General features: G+C 36.7%; 2 protein-coding genes across 14 annotated transcripts in view; one reads left to right on the top strand and one right to left on the bottom strand.

Moving 5' to 3' along the window:
- Window positions 1–3,006, bottom strand: part of LOC117334643 (E3 SUMO-protein ligase PIAS2-like) — a 29,988-nt gene extending 26,982 nt beyond the window's left edge. For 7 of the 13 annotated variants that reach the window (XM_033894383.1, XM_033894384.1, XM_033894371.1 and 4 more), the window contains exons 1-3: window positions 2,965–3,006; window positions 1,590–1,750; window positions 1,127–1,188 (exon numbers count right to left, since the gene is read on the bottom strand). In XM_033894383.1, the coding sequence (XP_033750274.1) occupies window positions 1,127–1,188; window positions 1,590–1,750; window positions 2,965–2,988 (247 nt within the window). In that variant the 5' untranslated portion in view covers window positions 2,989–3,006. Of the gene's footprint in view, window positions 1–1,126; window positions 1,189–1,589; window positions 1,751–2,254; window positions 2,274–2,964 lie in introns of those variants that run through there. The other 6 variants (XM_033894373.1, XM_033894376.1, XM_033894378.1 and 3 more) reach the window with 2 other exon arrangements.
- LOC117334645 (NADH-quinone oxidoreductase subunit B 2-like) lies at window positions 2,989–19,595 on the top strand. Its single transcript, XM_033894385.1, has 6 exons — window positions 2,989–3,062; window positions 10,820–10,943; window positions 11,363–11,543; window positions 12,571–12,750; window positions 13,969–14,104; window positions 19,132–19,595. Exons 1-6 carry the CDS (start codon window positions 3,047–3,049, stop codon window positions 19,227–19,229), a joined length of 735 nt encoding a protein of 244 aa, XP_033750276.1. The 5' UTR covers window positions 2,989–3,046; the 3' UTR covers window positions 19,230–19,595.
- The last annotated feature ends 1,895 nt before the right edge of the window (window positions 19,596–21,490 follow it).

Raw genomic sequence — 21,490 nt, 5'->3', positions numbered from 1 at the left:
GGTTCTTATACTGCAGAATTGTTAGATATCCTCAATTTCAACACCAGATGTTTGAGATGAGTTAACACTGATCACTGTGTAATGGGAAATGATAGCAGTATTTGATCATCTGGTTGTAATTTAATGATAATCATCTTACTCCCAATATGACTATTATGTCAGCATATTTGACAAATCAGGCATGTCAAACACTGATTTACAAATAAGGAGTACAAGTGCTGACAGCCTTAAATCATTTTTATCAAAAGATATATATATATATCTGGACCGTTTTACCATGTAGCAGAGAGATAATCACTTTACCCTACTCCTAAGTTTACTCTTTACTTTATCTTCGACTAATTATGTTATCTTCGACTTTTAATCATATAAACTATATAAAGTAATGTTACAAGTCTAGAAAGTCATAAAGGTTTTCAGTGTAGAAGAGTTTATAATACAATCTTTGTGAAAAAATACAGTCACGTGACAAACACAGAATCTATACAGTGCTACAGCAGTGAAAGTGTATTCAGGGGGATAACATGCAATGATTTAACTGAACAGCAGCATCAAATTTGGTTTGCTTTCTTCAGTAATTATAAATAATTCCTAATTTGAAATATTTCACAATTTTTCGTACCAAAATGAATTAGTTTTTTTATCCTTTTTTGGACAAAAAAAATGATTACATCTGAAAGTCTCCTTGAAAGTTTACTTTCTCTACTAACATGCAATCACCAAAACTTAATCTGTATTATCTAATTTTTTTTAAATCATAAGTCAAAAAGGTAAACATGTCAATTTAACATAATTCCAAGTCCTACATTTACACCAGTAATGAATTTCTTATCAGATAATTAATTCACCTTCTGAATTCTGTTGTTTTCTTTTAAAATTGTATTAATAAGTTATGTAAATATTTTATTAATATTTATATTTATCTGATGAAATGAATTATTAATATCATGCATTCACATTTCATTAAAATGCCAGGAATTACTTATATATGTAGTTCTACACCTCATTTCACCAATCAAGGTTGATCTAAGAAAAGCTTTAGTGACAGCATACACCATTATCACAGCCACACAATCAAACAAGGATAGGAAGGTTCTAGTGTGCCAGTCGGATCCTCTACTCTTACCTGGTAGCCCTTCATCCTCAGTTCGTCCAGGAACCTTCCGTCTGCTCGAAGAGAAAATTTGACTGCATGCAATTAATAAAGTAGTCTGTCCAGAACTTATTAAATATATATCAGTAAACAAATCAAATTAATTGGGAAATAGATATTGTCATGAATGTCTACTTTATGAAGGTGACAAATATGTCATTGGATAACTTACCAAAAAAATATATATACAGTAACACATATTTTCTCCAAAATTCTGAATATACTTAATATCTATTGTAACAGATTGATGTTTGGAATGTGAAAATATAACAAAAGGCAACAATTTTATTAATGCAATACACATGTATAATATTCAAAAACACATTGTATTAATTAATATTGATCAAGCTGGAATAATATCCTTCATCTGCCTGTTATGTAATTAAAACATCAAATAGTAGAACCCAATCTGTCATTCTAAAATAAAGTCACATACTTGTACAATTCTCGTATTTTGATCTGTATAGGGACTGATGCTCCTTTTTGAACCAGTTGTATTGCTCTTTGTAACAGTTCTTGCTTCCGTCCTGTTTTATTTCTACCAGCATATCCGAGTAAAACTTGTAGTTCAGACACCCTGAAGCTCATCACCATATGCTGTAAAAGACAATAAGTTTTATAAAAGTTCTGAAAAATAAAACAATTATTATTACAACTTACTTAATACTAGACGATGAACCTACTGCACTATTATAATTCTACATTAAATTTAGTTCCAGTATTTATCCATCAATAACAAAGGTCAATCTGTTGGTTGTTTAAAACCCCATATGATAGATTTGGATTTAATGTTTCTACAGAATTTGTTGGACAAATAATAATGCAAAAAATATATAAAGGGAAAAGACATGAATTGTAGAACTTTATCAATGCTTCTTATAAACAATATTTTTCCAAAATTCCTTTCAGGAATATGAAATGTAATATATTTAGCTTGACTAAATTCAAAAGTTGGAACAAAATTCAAGATGGCCACCATGCAACACTGCCATCTACATTAATCATTCAGAACTTCACTATCATTTTTCATTAAATCAAACAGGTTAAAAATTTTAGAAATTGGGAACAAGTTCAATTTACACATTGAATCTAGCTTTTTACCTTGATTGTTCATATTATAGGGAATCGCCATACTCAGTACACACAGTATATACATATACGTAACACACTTTATGTAAAAGCATGATTCACAAACTTAACTATAGAATTTATCAATTACCACACTATATGTTATCTGGTGAAGTTGCTACAACTGAAAATAACCCTATAAGAAGAATTTCATAATACATTCCAGACAGAAGTTCCAATTATTATCGTTTTGCAAAGTTCGATATAATGTGCGTCGTTAATATCGCGGCTGTACAAAAAGAATTCTGTTGACCTACTTTCCTTGCACAGTTAAGTCCCTTTGGTTGTTCTACGAACAAAAAAAAATGCGAGGAGATTGCCTCCACTTCGAATTTTAAACCTCCATAAAATGTACTTTACGGCAATATTTACAAAACCAATTTATGTTATGCCAATCGAGTGCGATAAACACTACACGAATAAACATATATAAACATACTGAAGCGATATTTTTTGAAGAGAGACCCATTTCATCCTGATTCCCGAAATGAGGTCACGGTTTCTCTCAAAAAGAGCCAATTTCATCTATGTTTAATCACCGCTCCGACGTTCAAATGGTTATAAATTGTTATGAAATGAATGACGTGCATCGGAACCATTTAACTCTATGATAATTTCACATTGATATATTCATAACTGTCATACATAAGAAGTATTCGACTATATTCTAACTGAAGACTTGCCTTGAGCTCCGAGGTGTCCGCCATTGTTGCTTCTTCATGCGCATGCCCAAAGAAAAATAGCCTCGTTTTCAATTGCGTGAAAATGGCGACCAAGACTTGTACGTATCGCACTTGTGTAATAACTAATATATGACCTTCATGTGTATTATCCTTGAAGAGTAGAATATTGTTTGTTTTATGTGCTAAAATGTAACATGAACATTCTAGACAGCGAGTCGTGATAGCTTTACGTTGTATTTTAAAGTACGCAATCGCGTTTTAACTAAAAAGTTGGGTCCGCAAAACATTAAACGTGTGTTGCACATGTGTGATGTACAAATGTATGTGTGTGCTGATTACAAAATTCGATTTTTAAGAGCCGACTTTTTATGAACAAACTAAATCGTCTTGGCAATTATTACCGATTTCTATTTTGTTTTTTTAACTCAGATATGTTTATGTACATGTATGATCCCATTATATTGTACATGTAGTTAGCTGAAATGAAAGCATAAGGATTACTTAATAATAATTAAGACAAAAAATACTAATAACACACCTGGTCACATCATACTGACAACAGGCCAACCAATCCCCCCACTCCCAAAATGCTGAGCGCTAGGCCTAAGCATGAGTATACATAGAGCTTTTGAAAACAGTGTTGTGTCATGATCAGTCAGTACTGATTAGGATACACTGGTAACTGTAAAAGTCTGAATTTTGGCGAAAAATCTGAGTTTTAAAATACATATCTGAATTTCAGCCGAAAAGTCTTAGTTTTTCAGATATACATTTTATATTCTGATAAGTTGGGGGAAACTCAGATAAGTATTATGAAATTCCGATTTGCATGCTGGAATTCAGATATGTTGGGTAAAATTCAGATGTTTTCTTATTTGTGCCCTCGGGCACCCCTTCTTGCCGGCGAGAGCAGCACGGGGTTTCACACCTCCCGCGGAGCCGGGTGTTCATGGTCCTCCGGCACCAGCTTACCTTTACATGTGCTGTATAAATCATCCGCGCCTATCCTACATCGGTCGCTGTAAACTTCAACATTACGGCCGGTAAAGTGTTTTATTTGTGATTGTCTTCGTCTGTTTTTAGTGTAATGACCAGTGTCGTTGTTCCGTGTGTTGCGTGTGTTTGATACTTTTCTACCTCCGATAAGAAAAGATCTGACTGGTGCAGTGATGCAATCGGACCGATGACGTTTTGTACAAGGGCATATCACAATCGACAACCAATATCTCTTATTTCCAATTGGTATCTAAGCTTAATTAAAATGATATTCTCAATAAATCTGTTCACGTGTTGTGATCTGTTGAAACAGTCGGTTCGTAACGTAAGTAGCCGCCCATATGTACAGTACTGTGCAGTGCGTAATTAATAAAAATCGTGTGTTGATACCGATATTCACACTGTTATCGACCTAATATTAACTATATATGCGCTGGTTAGCATACATTTAACGTAAAAAACGGACCCAATCCCACATTGTATCCTTATTTTTGTGTGTATTTTTCACCCGTTGCTTGTTGTCACATGACTAGTTATACGTCTGGCCGAACACAGCGCCAGCAGGCGGTCTATTTTAAGACCGATCAAAAGGCATACTTACGCAGTGTGTCGCCGTAAGTGTCGTGTTCTCTTTGACATTTTCATAATTGTCTTAGGGAGCAGGTTCGTTATATCATAATTGTGTTTACGTTAATATAACACTATTGCCATTTTCTTGTTTCAGGTGTCCGAGAACTGAAAACATCAAACCAACTTTCTTACCAGTTGCCTTTCCTGTATCTAGCCCTGGCGATTCTGACTATCTTTGTTCAGTTCAAACACACTCTTAGAATTTGATCATTTTTGAATAATTTGATATGTGCATCGTGTAAAATTTTGACAAATTTCTTGATATACTGGGACGTATATTCTAAATAAATGGTATACGTAAATATTATACCGACACATATAATGTATCATGCTAATTTTCTGAATAGTACTTGCATGTGTATCGTTTATCGTAATGTTAATACTTTTGTGAAATGTAACAGGACGGGATATATTGTTCATCAGGATAACTTTCTATTAATAATGGGCCGTATTTTACCATATTGGGTCACATTTTGATAATTCATTAAGCAGAACAGGACGAAGCGCACAGCGTACGACTATTAGATTATTTCTCTTATATATTTATATAACAGGATATGTGTTGCATAACATTTTGACAATTTTCTTCATATACAACAATTTGATAAAGCTCCACATGCTAACGATGTAATGTAATTGGTCTCTAGGCCAATATAAAGGAATGAAAACCAAAAGATTATTTTATGTAATGATTCGTCGATGCACAGGACTTAGAATATGCCGGTCAATTTGACAACTTCGTTAAAGCTGAAATAAATGCATCTTCCAAATCCGAAAATAATTAAGGAACGACTTAACCAAATGTTGGTATTTTTTTGTGAGTAGAGTAAACCACATCTGTATAGATTTACGGATACGAGTCGGAATGGGAACGTGTCGTCTGATAAATTAGTCGTATGGGATTTGAATATACAATAGGTTTTTGAATGTCTTTATTTATCACCGTTAGTTGTTACGTCAGTTGTTCCACGGACTTTTGATTAGATACGTGTCCGTAATAGAACATAAAACATTAGAAACACAAATTAACTTACCGAACTTGTTGAATTATTATAGTGTTCCATTTTGCAAGTATTATATGATCGATGTCGCAAATGTCCACTTTTTTATTAGTGTGAAGGGCTTTCGTCGTAGGGGCTAATGTCCCGGGGGCTAATGTCAAGTGCGGGCTTTTGTCCGTACCCCGTTTGAGTACATAGCAGGGAGCGGTAAAACGGCTGTAAAACGTCAACATTGAATTGTCTGATATATGTGAAAATATCCCGTTTCACAAATGATGTAAAACTAACAGAAATATGTTATTTTCGTGGTTATATAAATAACTTGCTGCAGTTACGAAAGCGCCAACGCTATCAAAAATTACATTTACATCAGGTCAGAAAAGAATGTCTACCGGACGTACCTGACACCTGCACATGGAAAAGAAAAGGTTAGAATTATTACTTCAATGCATGTGCTCATGTGTACACATACTTTTTAACATGTAATTACATAATCATAAATACATGAAACTTTGATGTAATGAATATAAAAATACACTCTCCAATCATCGTTGTTTATCAGCCGTTCCACGGTTGAACCTGTATATATATGATTTTGTGAATTATGTTAAATAATATGTCTGTACTCTAAACTGATGAGCTAATTCGCTCAAAGTCCTAAAGAACTTGAACTGGATGTACCTGACACCTGCACATGGCTAATGTGGCCACCCGTGGATAGCGCTTTGACAGGTAGGTAGAGTACCTTTCTAAAGGACGCCTCAAGTCCGTTTGATCTGATTCGAGTACAGGTAAGGGACATAGCTTGGAGCAATCAGATAATCAAGATGCTTATTGATTAAAACAGCAGTTGTTATTGATGATACGCAGGTGAGTTAAGCAGCTCGATATCAGCATCTCGTTTTCTTCTTATGTAACATTGATCAAAATATATAATCCACACATGCATATACATGACCCCTCCCCGGGTCCTAGATTTCGTTTGTCGATAATTAACAGTCGATTCAATTTACGTTAAAACGTACTATTTTCAGTCAGGAGTATGGAATTTGCCACCCGACATTGTCACTTCTAACCGCTGGCCTCAGGTTTGGCCGAGTTTTGTGGGGACTGTGGAGAAAAACAGAAACATTTGCTTCATAGCAAACTTTTTATTTGGCTATTTAGTTATATCATTTGTACACCACCCAAGATGTTTTCTAATTAATTACAAATTACAATAGGCGAATTAATAATCGACCGAAGAGTTCATAAACATAAGCAACAATAATGTTCCGTTGTTTATCTACTAAACTTGTGTAATTATTCCGTGTTTTATGTCTATATGTCATATTTTATAATTTTAATTGTGTCAAGACAGAGACGCGTTATCTGATATTCACGTCTCGGGTCCAGGTAAATTCGTGCAAAATACAAGTCTTCATACACGCACTCTTTCTTATTCCATCACTGTCCCTAAAAAAATGAAAGATAATACTTAATACTGTTTAATCACTTAACAGTTCGCATTTATCTTAAGTATTTATCTCGGTTAAATACTTACTGTAGATTATCGTAACGAATGTTTGATCAAAGTATTACAATGGGTCCTTGCTATGGGAATCCACGATACATCCTTAATTTGTACCGGTTTGCATATCGGTCGTTAATCCATAATTCGTTTTACCAATTTTGCGAACTTTATTGTTAAGGTGAGGAGTTTTCATAAGCAAAACGTTCATGTACTAGATCATCGTTTCAAATATGGTGTGGTCACTGCCCTAGTCAGTTACAATACACAACCTCTGCTAGTCCAGATGACACTGATTACAGGTCAATTATCTTGTTCACTGGACCGTTGAGAAGTCGGCGTGCCATCGACAATGTCGCGGTGTCGAGTTCTACAATAATATAAATATAGGGACAATTGTATAGGCAGGAACTCATCACACACCCATGACATATGAATGCATATTTAAACAAATTTCAAGACCATGAGCTGTGACAAGACTACTATATTCTGTATGTATCCTGGAATCCTTCATACTGTGTTGCTTTTGGAAATGAATTGAATTACGTAATATCCTATCTCGAAGGTAAAATACAGAAGAGTCTTTGTTGAGCTACGGGGAGAAATGGGTACTTGCTGTGGCGACATCCCGTAGGGAATGGAGACCCATATTTTATCGACTAAATCAGTATCCCAGGGTTAAGATGAAATGTTCGTTCATGTATTGTATGAATAAAAAGATAATCTACACGTAACGTTTCGGATTTTATTAGAAGATTTGATATCGGTAAAATGATTCCGGTTATGATTTTATGAGTTTAACTTTATGAGGGTCGGGAGTAAAACACGTAAAATGAAAGCAAAATGACGCTTATAAATCCAGATACATTTAGAAAATTATATAAAAAAAAAACGTTATACAATTTATACGTCCCATTCTATTTAGAAAATTATAAAAAAAAAAAAAACGTTACACAATGTATACGTCCCATTCTATTTAGAAAATTATCGAAATGTTGCAGGATATATCAAGAACAAAATCTACATGGCACACCATTTACGTCTGTCCAATTATCTTAAGAAAATGATCAAATTTTCACCACTCTCTACCCTCGATTATATTAAAAATACAAAAACAAAAAACAAAAAAAACAAAAACGCCCCGCTATAAATCACGAAGAATTATCAAAATGTTGCCAATATATATTCGTACCGATACATTAAGAAACTTTGATGCTCGAGTTCTATTCAGAACATCATCAAAATGTTACACGATATATACGTGCGATTCAGAAAATTATCGAAATATTTTTCCACGATCTAAAATATATATTTAAATGTGTATCTCTGTTGTATTCGGCAAAGTATAAAACATATTGTACGACATACATGTCGTGAAATGAGTCCTGATATGCCCCATTATTTTATAAGCAGAGACGTATATAAAGGTCACATGTATGCGATATATACGTCTACGTATTTAGGAAATTATTAAAATGCTACAGGGTAAATATGTCAAATAATGTTAACGGATATAGGTATACAGTATATATCAAAGTCAATAAATAGCAAGCATCGTTCAGGCCAGGCACAAAGAAGAAACTGCAACTGGTTCGGAATTTGGTCTATTTTTTCTGCAACCGTATTACAGCCATGGGATACCTGAAACAAGAATATAGTAACTGTGTTATATATACGTCAAAACAAATATACGATTAAGTTGTTCACAAAGACTAACATTTTCCAATCTCGCCAAATAATCATTAACAAAACGATGGTTCTGTAAGAAATATAAAGAACAGCAGCGACACTTACGGTAGGTGATTCTGTTTGTACTGGTAGCTAGCTGGTAGCCCATGACAGACGTACGGCTTTTGATCGGTCCTAAAATAGACCGCCTGCTGGCACTGCGTACGGCCAGACGTATGACTATCATGCGACCACAAGCCATCGAAAGTGTGCGAACAATTTATTTGGGTCTGATTTTTCGTCAAGTGCACATAAATAATGTTTGGTCTATAACAGTGTGAATATCGGTATCAACACACGATTTTTATTAATTACGCACTGCACAGTACTGTACATATGGGCGGCTACTTACGTTACGAACCGACTGTTTCAACAGATCACAACACGTGAACAGATTTATTGAGAATATCATTTTAATTAAGCTTAGATACCAATTGGAAATAAGAGATATTGGTTGTCGATTGTGATATGCCCTTGTACAAAACGTCGTCGGTCCGATTGCATCACCGCACCGTGCAGTCAGATCTTTTGTTATCGGAGGTAGAAAAGTATCAAACACACGCAACACACGGAATAACGACACTGGTCATTACACTAAAAACAGACGAAGATAATCACAAATTAAAACACTTTACCGGCCGTAATGTTGAAGTTTACAGCGACCGATGTAGGATAGTCTATATTGGTGACCGATCGAGTCACACGCGGATGATTTATACAGCACAGGTAAAGGTAAGCTGGTGCCGGAGGACCATGAACACCCGGCTCCGCGGGAGGTGTGAAACCCCGTGCTGCTCTCGCCGGCAAGAAGGGGTGCCCGAGGGCACAAATAAGAAAACATCTGAATTTTACCCAACATATCTGAATTCCAGCATGCAAATCGGAATTTCATAATACTTATCTGAGTTTCCCCCAACTTATCAGAATATAAAATGTATATCTGAAAAACAAAGACTTTTCGGCTGAAATTCAGATATGTAATTTAAAACTCAGATTTTTCGCCAAAATTCAGACTTTTACAGTTACCAGTGATACAGCTTCGGTATTCATGAGGATGCAGCTTAGGTAATTTTACAAATTTAGAAACATCTTCCATGTTGCTGCCATGCTTCAACATCTTAACTGGAAATGCAACAGGAGAGTTATGCATCTGAAAATTCTTCACAAAATTACCTTGTATATTTGACAAATTGACAAAGTCAAATGTGAGAAAAGATCAACACATTTCTCCATCCTGCCACACAAGATACCCACACCAGAGAGCCATAACAAACGCTCTCATGTAGAACACAACTCACTGGTACAATCATTTTCCCCCTCAAATCATAGTCAACTGGCCATGGAATCGTCTGTCTCCATTTATAACTTCATCTTCTTACTGCTTCAAACTGTCCCTACACAAACTCTTCTAACTTCCATACTCTGTAATGTTCCTTTTTGCTGTATTTTATATCTTTTCTTTGCCTAGCACGTGACCCACTATCATGACTATGATCTTTAAATAGGCAAAGGTAATCAGACTCATTACTCTTTAAATATAGAGATGGTTGTGTTCTTGGGCAAAACATTTAACACATATGACAATAATCTGGATAAATTGCCTTCTTCACACAGGTTTCTTGTACATCATGTACTTTGTTCAGTGAGGTCAATGAGGTAGCCCATCTACTACATGGAGACCCTGACCTTGGAACTACTGGCTGTTGATGGAATGATCTAACCCAGAAAATAAAATCCTATGTACTCGCATGCAATTTGATTATATGTCAAACTTTAGATACTCATACACATAGTCAACAACAAACATGAGTTCTAAATCTGAAGAGCTTTTACACTAAGCAAAGAAATTAGATATGACCACAGTTATGATTAGCTTATTTCCATCACTTGGGATCAAATCAATATTCTTGGGAGAATACTGAAAAATTATTTGGTAATCACAAGTGAGGTAATTTTGAATGTCAACTGATTGTATGTTTTTTTATTGCAGTGCTATGGTTGCCTGGGAGGTTTCAGACCCTGGGTACCCTCCTCAATCGCACTTGGGCACCAGCAGGTTGTCAGTGTCGTGAACTCATGACTGACAGGAAATCAAATGACATTAAACAAACTAGGTACAGAGAACTGTTATAACCAAATGTTCTATTTATTTCTATCAATGTCATATCCAGTACCTGTAATTGTAAGCAAATCAAAGACACACTCTCAAGTTTTAAGGTTTGGTTTCACCATTTCATTTCATATCAAACTTAGAGTAATAAAGTATAACCACATCAGAACCATTGTTTTCAGAAAGACTAAATTAAGTTGACATAACTTGAGCCAAATCTTCTTGCTTGAATTATTGAAAGCAAAATAAAATATGTCAAAACAGTTCTAAGAATTAACTTGCTCAAAAGAAAATTGTAAGATGATAATCATTATAGTACATGTAGAATGCGGTCAGTAATAATTGGAATTTGTGTCAAAAGTAGCAAAGTTGTGCAGTAAAATGAAATGATGTATCTTTTAACTTATTCTCTGTATTTGACAGTCTGGTTCCCTACAGGGAACAAAGTACTAACGTAGCCAAAACGAAGGAGAGTACAGAAGTACAAGAGAGTGCCGAAGCAGGAGTTGTGAAGCGAAAGAAGTATTCTCCCTTCTTGGAAACAAGTGGCAAGGCTGAGTTTGCCTTGGCTCGTTTGGATGACCTGGTGAACTGGGGAAGAAAGGTTTGTTTATAGGACCACTTTAATTTTGTAATGATAGCAAGGGCATGCCCTAATGTAGAGGATATTGAATGGTTTCCTGTTGAATATAACACATATTTCACAATTATGACATACAGAATATCAATATATTTTTTTCACAAGCACTACAAGTGATGTTATATTTAACTGGAAACCATTAAATTTTAAATTCAATTAATTTTTAGGTAGAAAAGAAAAAAACCTATACATAGAAAAAGCACATGAATCATTAGCATACTCTTTAATGTCATTTGAAATTGCGCACAACAAGACAGCACTATTAATTTTGAATAGGCTGCTCAACACACTTTCAGTGTTTCTGGCTCTAATCTGGTAAATCTTGCTTACAAAACTTGTGTCAAAAGGAGTACTTTATCAAAAACTGCATTGTATTATAAGGAAGCAAAATAGCCAATTATTCTACATATGCTTCAACTGGGTCTGAATTATAAAAATCAGCAGATTTCATTGCAGTGAATAGAAACTACCATGCTGATTGGTCAAAAACAAAACTTTTATTAAGTTGATCATTTCTGATATTTCACCAGGAAAAATGTTTAAATGAATATATATACATGTTGTGCACATTTTGAAAAATGTCTGATTACTTTCAAGTTGTGATATAAGATACTTTCACTGTTCACAATCTCTTAATGAGAAATAAATAGAAAATAAATCATATGTATAATATGTGAGTAGGCAATTTCACTAGCCGTGGGTGTTCAATAAGATTTGTTTTTGTTTTGAAAAGGACGGGTATCTTATTGAAGTTGGTGAGTAGGTTAATGCTGAAATTTAAAGCTAAAATCTCTTGGTTTTAAAGACTGGTAGGAAATTCATTTTCAGAGGAAAGACCAAAAGAAAAAATCAAACTAGGTAATACAAATATATACCATTACATGTACATTTGTATATGCATTGGGTATATTTTTCAGCATTTTGATTTGTCAGAAGAAATTTTATTTTATTGCTACAAAGTACAAACTTCCTAAATCCCTAATGTTTTCAGGGTTCCATTTGGCCCATGACATTTGGTCTAGCCTGCTGTGCAGTAGAGATGATGCATTTCGCCGCTCCTAGATATGACATGGACAGGTTTGGTGTGGTGTTTCGTGCCAGTCCACGTCAGTCTGACTGCATCATTGTCGCCGGTACACTCACTAACAAGATGGCACCAGCATTGAGAAAGGTAAGACAGCTCATCGTTATCAGACTGTGGTAATAAATGTGGTTCCTGAACATACTGACATAATACTATTAGGAATATTTAAAGTAGGCACTAATTGTATCTGTGTCTGATATAACTGGAAACAATTGTGTGGACATATCCATACAAGGGAAGTAACTCTTTATTGTCTTATCAGAGACCATTTCAATCTGTTTGAAAATGTGATGTTTATGAATATTTAAAGTAGCTAAGCACTGATTGAATCAGTCTTTGATATAACTGAAAAAATTATGTGGACTGACTTACCAGTGTTAATCCATACAAGGGAAGTAACTCTTTATTGTCTCATCAGAGACCATTTCAATCTGTTTGAAAATCTGATGGATAGTGACATACTGATGCATATTTTTGACAAACCCAGCTATATTTTCTGATCATCCAGTGATATTTTCTGAGTAATACATGTATAAAATAAACAAAACCATTTGTGAGTGGTTTTATTCTTATCATTTTCAATATGCCATTGCCTACAGGCTACAATGAATGTCAAAATTCATGTATTAAATTGTCTAATATCCAAAGAAAATTGATTAAATTATGGGGTTTATAGCTTTTTGATGCATCACCCCTTCTCTAGTGAGTTATAACTGCATTGGTTGAGGCCCATTCGATTTTCCTGTCTTCCCTTCTGGACTTGTATGTGTACCCTTGGCCCTGGCATATCACTAAGAGTTCTCAAAGGAAAAAACTTAACAGCTAAACAATGCAGTTTTATATTCCTCTTCTGTATACTGTATCTATCACTAAATTCATATTGAAAGGCACTATTTACTTTTGAGGTTTTTGTAAAATCTTGTTAATTAAATAATATATTAATTCAACCCAGTAATGGGAGAAGGGGAGGATTGCTAAAGACATTGACAATTTTCTTACAACCCAGTGAGGGGTGTGGGGGTTAAAGACAATGACAATTCCGTTACATTCAGAAGGGATGGGAAGTTAAAGAAATTGAAAATTCCATTAAATCCTGGAGGTTTTGTCACTTTTTGATAATCTGGTACAAAATTATATGAGGGATATTAATAAAAAATATATTTGGAATGTGTTATTGTGAATTTAAAATGAATTATTTATCTGTCAGAACATTACACAACAATTGATTATTTTTCAGATGACAATTCCAGTATATGAAAACCTTATGAATGTAATAACCACAATCATTTATTTTTCTTTCTTTAGATTTATGACCAGATGCCTGAACCTCGCTTTGTGATCTCCATGGGAAGCTGTGCTAATGGTGGCGGATACTACCATTACTCATACTCCGTAGTCCGAGGCTGTGATCGTATTATACCTGTAGATATCTATGTACCTGGTGAGTGGTTTCAGTAGTCCGAGGCTGTGATCGTATTATACCTGTAGATATTTATGTACCTGGTGAGTGGTTTCTGTAGTCCGAGGCTGTGATCGTATTATACCTGTAGATATTTATGTACCTGGTGAGTGGTTTCAGTAGTCCGAGGCTGTGATCGTATTATACCTGTAGATATTTATGTACCTGGTGAGTGGTTTCTGTAGTCCGAGGCTGTGATCGTATTATACCTGTAGATATTTATGTACCTGGTGAGTGGTTTCAGTAGTCCGAGGCTGTGATCGTATTATACCTGAAGATATTTATGTACCTGGTGAGTGGTTTCTGTAGTCCGAGGCTGTGATCGTATTATACCTGTAGATATTTATCTACCTGGTTAGTGGTTTCAGTAGTCCGAGGCTGTGATCGTATTATACCTGTAGATATTTATCTACCTGGTTAGTGGTTTCAGTAGTCTGAGGCTGTGATCGTATTATACCTGTAGATATTTATGTACCTGGTGAGTGGTTTCTGTAGTCCGAGGCTGTGATCGTATTATACCTGTAGATATCTATGTACCTGGTGAGTGGTTTAAGTAGTCCGAGGCTGTGATCGTATTATACCTGTAGATATTTATGTACCTGGTGAGTGGTTTCTGTAGTCCGAGGCTGTGATCGTATTATACCTCTAGATATTTATGTACCTGGTGAGTGGTTTCTGTAGTCCGAGGCTGTGATCGTATTATACCTGTAGATATTTATGTACTTTGTAAGTGGTTTCAGTAGTCCGAGGCCGTAATCGTATTATACCTCTAGATATTTATGTATCTGGTGAGTGGTTTCGGTAGTCCAAGGCTGTGATCGTATTATACCTGTAGATATTTATGTATCTGGTGAGTGGTAACTGTAGTCCGAGGCTGTGATCGTATTATACCTGTAGATATTTATGTACCTGGTGAGTGGTTTCTGTAGTCCAAGGCTGTGATCGTATTATACCTGTAGATATTTATGTATCTGGTGAGTGGTAACTGTAGTCCGAGGCTGTGATCGTATTATACCTGTAGATATTTATGTATCTGGTGAGTGGTTTCAGTAGTCCGAGGCTGTGATCGTATTATACCTGTAGATATTTATGTATCTGGTGAGTGGTAACTGTAGTACGAGGCTGTGATCGTATTATACCTCTAGATATTTATGTATCTGGTGAGTGGTAACTGTAGTACGAGGCTGTGATCGTATTATACCTCTAGATATTTATGTATCTGGTGAGTGGTAACTGTAGTACGAGGCTGTGATCGTATTATACCTCTAGATATTTATGTATCTGGTGAGTGGTTTCTGTAGTCCAATGCTGTGATCGTATTATACCTCTAGATATTTATGTATCTGGTGAGTGGTTTCTGTAGTCCGAGGCCATAATCGTATTATACCTGTAGATATTTATGTACCTGGTTTCAGTAGTCCGAGGCTGTGATCGTATTATACCTGTAGATATTTATGTACCTGGTGAGTGGTTTCAGTAGTCCGAGGCTGTGATCGTATTATACCTGTAGATATTTATGTACCTGGTGAGTGGTTTCTGTAGTCCGAGGCTGTGATCGTATTATACCTCTAGATATTTATGTACCTGGTGAATGGTTTCTGTAGTCCGAGGCTGTGATCGTATTATACCTGTAGATATTTATGTACCTGGTGAGTGGTTTCTGTAGTCCAATGCTGTGATCGTATTATACCTGTAGATATTTATGTACCTGGTGAGTGGTCCCTGTAGTCCGAGGCTGTGATCGTATTATACCTGTAGATATTTATGTATCTGGTGAGTGGTTTCTGTAGTCCGAGGCTGTGATCGTATTATACCTGTAGATATTTATGTACCTGGTGTGTGGTCTCTGTAGTCCGAGGCTGTAATCGTATTATACCTGTAGATATTTATGTACCTGGTGAGTGGTTTCTGTAGTCCAAGGCTGTGATCGTATTATACCTGTAGATATTTATGTACCTGGTGTGTGGTAACTGTAGTCCGAGGCTGTGATCGTATTATACCTGTAGATATTTATGTACCTGGTGAGTGGTTTCTGTAGTCCAAGGCTGTGATCGTATTATACCTGTAGATATTTATGTATCTGGTGAGTGGTAACTGTAGTCCGAGGCTGTGATCGTATTATACCTGTAGATATTTATGTATCTGGTGAGTGGTTTCAGTAGTCCGAGGCTGTGATCGTATTATACCTGTAGATATTTATGTATCTGGTGAGTGGTAACTGTAGTCCGAGGCTGTGATCGTATTATACCTGTAGATATTTATGTATCTGGTGAGTGGTAACTGTAGTACGAGGCTGTGATCGTATTATACCTCTAGATATTTATGTATCTGGTGAGTGGTAACTGTAGTACGAGGCTGTGATCGTATTATACCTCTAGATATTTATGTATCTGGTGAGTGGTAACTGTAGTACGAGGCTGTGATCGTATTATACCTCTAGATATTTATGTATCTGGTGAGTGGTTTCTGTAGTCCAATGCTGTGATCGTATTATACCTCTAGATATTTATGTATCTGGTGAGTGGTTTCTGTAGTCCGAGGCCATAATCGTATTATACCTGTAGATATTTATGTACCTGGTTTCAGTAGTCCGAGGCTGTGATCGTATTATACCTGTAGATATTTATGTATCTGGTGAGTGGTAACTGTAGTCCGAGGCTGTGATCGTATTATACCTGTAGATATTTATGTACCTGGTGAGTGGTTTCAGTAGTCCGAGGCTGTGATCGTATTATACCTGTAGATATTTATGTACCTGGTGAGTGGTTTCAGTAGTCCGAGGCTGTGATCGTATTATACCTGTAGATATTTATGTACCTGGTGAGTGGTTTCTGTAGTCCGAGGCTGTGATCGTATTATACCTCTAGATATTTATGTACCTGGTGAATGGTTTCTGTAGTCCGAGGCTGTGATCGTATTATACCTGTAGATATTTATGTACCTGGTGAGTGGTTTCTGTAGTCCAATGCTGTGATCGTATTATACCTGTAGATATTTATGTACCTGGTGAGTGGTCCCTGTAGTCCGAGGCTGTGATCGTATTATACCTGTAGATATTTATGTATCTGGTGAGTGGTTTCTGTAGTCCGAGGCTGTGATCGTATTATACCTGTAGATATTTATGTACCTGGTGTGTGGTCTCTGTAGTCCGAGGCTGTGATCGTATTATACCTGTAGATATTTATGTATCTGGTGAGTGGTAACTGTAGTCCGAGGCTGTGATCGTATTATACCTGTAGATATTTATGTATCTGGTGAGTGGTTTCTGTAGTCCGAGGCTGTGATCGTATTATACCTGTAGATATTTATGTATCTGGTGAGTGGTTTCTGTAGTCCGAGGCTGTGATCGTATTATACCTGTAGATATTTATGTATCTGGTGAGTGGTAACTGTAGTACGAGGCTGTGATCGTATTATACCTCTAGATATTTATGTATCTGGTGAGTGGTAACTGTAGTACGAGGCTGTGATCGTATTATACCTCTAGATATTTATGTATCTGGTGAGTGGTAACTGTAGTACGAGGCTGTGATCGTATTATACCTCTAGATATTTATGTATCTGGTGAGTGGTTTCTGTAGTCCAATGCTGTGATCGTATTATACCTCTAGATATTTATGTATCTGGTGAGTGGTTTCTGTAGTCCGAGGCCATAATCGTATTATACCTGTAGATATTTATGTACCTGGTTTCAGTAGTCCGAGGCTGTGATCGTATTATACCTGTAGATATTTATGTATCTGGTGAGTGGTAACTGTAGTCCGAGGCTGTGATCGTATTATACCTGTAGATATTTATGTACCTGGTGAGTGGTTTCAGTAGTCCGAGGCTGTGATCGTATTATACCTGTAGATATTTATGTACCTGGTGAGTGGTTTCAGTAGTCCGAGGCTGTGATCGTATTATACCTGTAGATATTTATGTACCTGGTGAGTGGTTTCTGTAGTCCGAGGCTGTGATCGTATTATACCTCTAGATATTTATGTACCTGGTGAATGGTTTCTGTAGTCCGAGGCTGTGATCGTATTATACCTGTAGATATTTATGTACCTGGTGAGTGGTTTCTGTAGTCCAATGCTGTGATCGTATTATACCTGTAGATATTTATGTACCTGGTGAGTGGTCCCTGTAGTCCGAGGCTGTGATCGTATTATACCTGTAGATATTTATGTATCTGGTGAGTGGTTTCTGTAGTCCGAGGCTGTGATCGTATTATACCTGTAGATATTTATGTACCTGGTGTGTGGTCTCTGTAGTCCGAGGCTGTAATCGTATTATACCTGTAGATATTTATGTACCTGGTGAGTGGTTTCTGTAGTCCAAGGCTGTGATCGTTTTATACCTGTAGATATTTATGTACCTGGTGAGTGGTTTCTGTAGTCCGAGGCTGTGATCGTATTATACCTGTAGATATTTATGTATCTGGTGAGTGGTTTCTGTAGTCCGAGGCTGTGATCGTATTATACCTGTAGATATTTATGTACCTGGTGAGTGGTTTCAGTAGTCCGAGGCTGTGATCGTATCATACCTGTAGATATTTATGTACCTGGTGAGTGGTCTCTGTAGTCCAAGGCTGTGATCGTATTATACCTGTAGATATTTATGTACCGGGTGAGTGGTTTCTGTAGTCCCAGGCTGTGATCGTTTTATACCTGTAGATATTTATGTACCTGGTGAGTGGTTTCTGTAGTCCCAGGCTGTGATCGTATTATACCTGTAGATATTTATGTACCTGGCGAGTGGTTTCTGTAGTCCCAGGCTGTGATCGTATTATACCTGTAGATATTTATGTACCTGGTGAGTGGTTTCTGTAGTCCCAGGCTGTGATCGTATTATACCTGTAGATATTTATGTACCTGGTGAGTGGTTTCAGTAGTCCGAGGCCGTAATCGTATCATACATCTAGATACATTGTGTTTAATTATACAATGTACCTTGTAAGAAAAATTGTACCTATTACCACCAGGATTGCTCCGGTTGTCAGTAAAGTTTATGTACTTGTGTTTCAGGATGTCCACCCACAGCAGAAGCTTTGTTATATGGAGTGCTACAACTACAGAAGAAAATCAAGAGAATGAGAATATTTCAAATGTGGTACCGCAAATAAACCAGGCATTTCTGAGATTTCTATAAACTTTTTAAAAACTGTGTCAAACAACTACATCTATTTTTGTGTGTTTGGGATTCTTGGACATTCAGAATTAATGAAGAAACATCAGCTGTTATGTAGCTTTGAGTTTTTGTTTTCAACAGCACATTACAAAGTGTTAATTCCAGTTAACCCAGGCTAATTGACACTTGTTGTGTACCTCTGGTGCTGGAAAGTATACACCATGTAGAATATATTGAAATGTAGGGTGGAAAGTTTATGATGTACAAAAGATGTGACCAATGAAACGCCAGTGACTGTATTGTGTAAATAATGCTGATGTGTTTTGTCATGTCTGCAATTAAAATTAAGAAATGAAACTGTGTCTGTTGTCCACTTATCAATCATAATGCTATATACTGTACATGTTAATGGAAAGTTACTCCTCGTACATGATTTTGCTTAGTGAGCTTACTTTGTCATCCTGATTCATTATACTGGTGATTGTGAAATTTCAATGAAATAAGTTGTGAAGTTATTAATTTAAACTTTAAAGTTATGATAATTGATGAGAAAGTAGCCTATTGACTTATGGTTAGGCAAAGTTTTAAAATAAATCCTGGCTCATATCCATGGCCATTGGTCGACCTGTTCAAATGTTGAACTTCAGAAAAACAAGGAGCTGTCAGCCCTGTAAAGTTTGCAGTGAGCGGACAGCCCTACAAAGTTTGTAGTGAGCGGGCAGGCCTATAACGTTTGTAGTGGGTCGGTAGCCCTACAAAGTTTCTAGTGAGCGTGCAGCCCTATAACGTTTGTAGTGGGTCGGTAGCCCTACAATGTTTCTAGTGAGTGGGCAGGCCTATAAAGTTTGTAGTGGGTCGGTAGCCCTATAACGTTTCTAGTGAGTGGGCAGGCCTATAACGTTTGTAGTGAGTGGGCAGGCCTATAAAGTTTGTAGTGAGCGGGCAGCCCTATAACGTTTGTAGTGGGTCGGTAACCCTACAAAGTTTGTGGTGAGTCGACAGCCCTACAAAGTTTGTGGTGAGTCGACAGCCCTACAAAGTTTGTAGTGAGTCTGCAGCCCTATAACGTTTATAGTGAGTGGGCAGGCCTATAACGTTTGAAGTGGGTCGGTAGCCCTATAACGTTTCTAGTGAGTGGGCAGGCCTATAACGTTTGTAGTGAGTGGGCAGGCCTATAAAGTTTGTAGTGAGCGGGCAGCCCTATAACGTTTGTAGTGGGTCGGTAGCCCTACAAAGTTTGTGGTGAGTCGACAGCCCTACAAAGTTTGTGGTGAGTCGACAGCCCTACAAAGTTTGTGGTGAATCGACAGCCCTACAAAGTTTGTAGTGAGTCTGCAGCCCTATAACGTTTATAGTGAGTCGGCAGCCCTATAACGTTTGTAGTGAGTCGGCAGCCCTATAACGTTTGTAGTGAGTCGACTGCACTATAACGTTTGTAGTATTCAGATTTTTTTGACTAAGATCCAGTGAGCCTAAAGTAAAAATAATGCTGCGGTCCAAACGCAAGGCTAGTGGTCAAATTTGTTGCTACTTGTCACTTGGTAAGTCTTAAAATATTCCAGCAATGATGTTTCCGTTATAAAGAGATACTTGGTTTCACTTTACCTACTTTGAAGGTCAGCACTTAAGTAACAGCTAAGTGATATATGTAGGTCTATTTGGCGTCTTGAATAGCTTATGGACTTAGTTTATAGTGGTTGCTTCTTTGCTTTAAAAGACCCCGTGTCCTAATATTTGGTCAGTTGGTACTTCTGATGGAGCAGGTTATGTTGAGGTATCTGGATGGGGTGTAGTGGGAAATGCAGATACTTCATAATATGGACCTATTCTCCACGTTCCATACCTCCAGACGTGGACACGATGTTTGACAATAAGGCTCATTGTTTACTGGCTACATTGCTTATTTGTTAATTTCTCCGACATGCATTTAAATCTGGAAATCGTGTTGGTCCCCACTCTATCCATATACCGCAATGTCCCATTCTTTCCGATCCCTACTAATAACAAATAAATAGTCATGAAGCAAAACAGTCATGCTGTCAGCATTTGTCCAGGATTTAGCCCTGCCCCCAAGGGACCTAGGTCCTGTGTTCCACCGTAGGTGCTTAGCACGTTTATAAGTCCAAGATCGATTATAGACTAATATATAGAGATAGATTGGTCTATAATCCGTCTTGGACTTATAAACATGCTAAGCACCTATGGTTACACCAAGGAAACGATCATACCCTTTAGCCATATACAATGTTTGCTATA

The sequence above is a fragment of the Pecten maximus genome, chromosome 9 (assembly GCF_902652985.1).
Source record: "Pecten maximus chromosome 9, xPecMax1.1, whole genome shotgun sequence".
Taxonomy (NCBI): Eukaryota; Metazoa; Mollusca; class Bivalvia; order Pectinida; family Pectinidae; genus Pecten; species Pecten maximus.
This window is presented reverse-complemented; position numbering and strand designations above follow the sequence as displayed.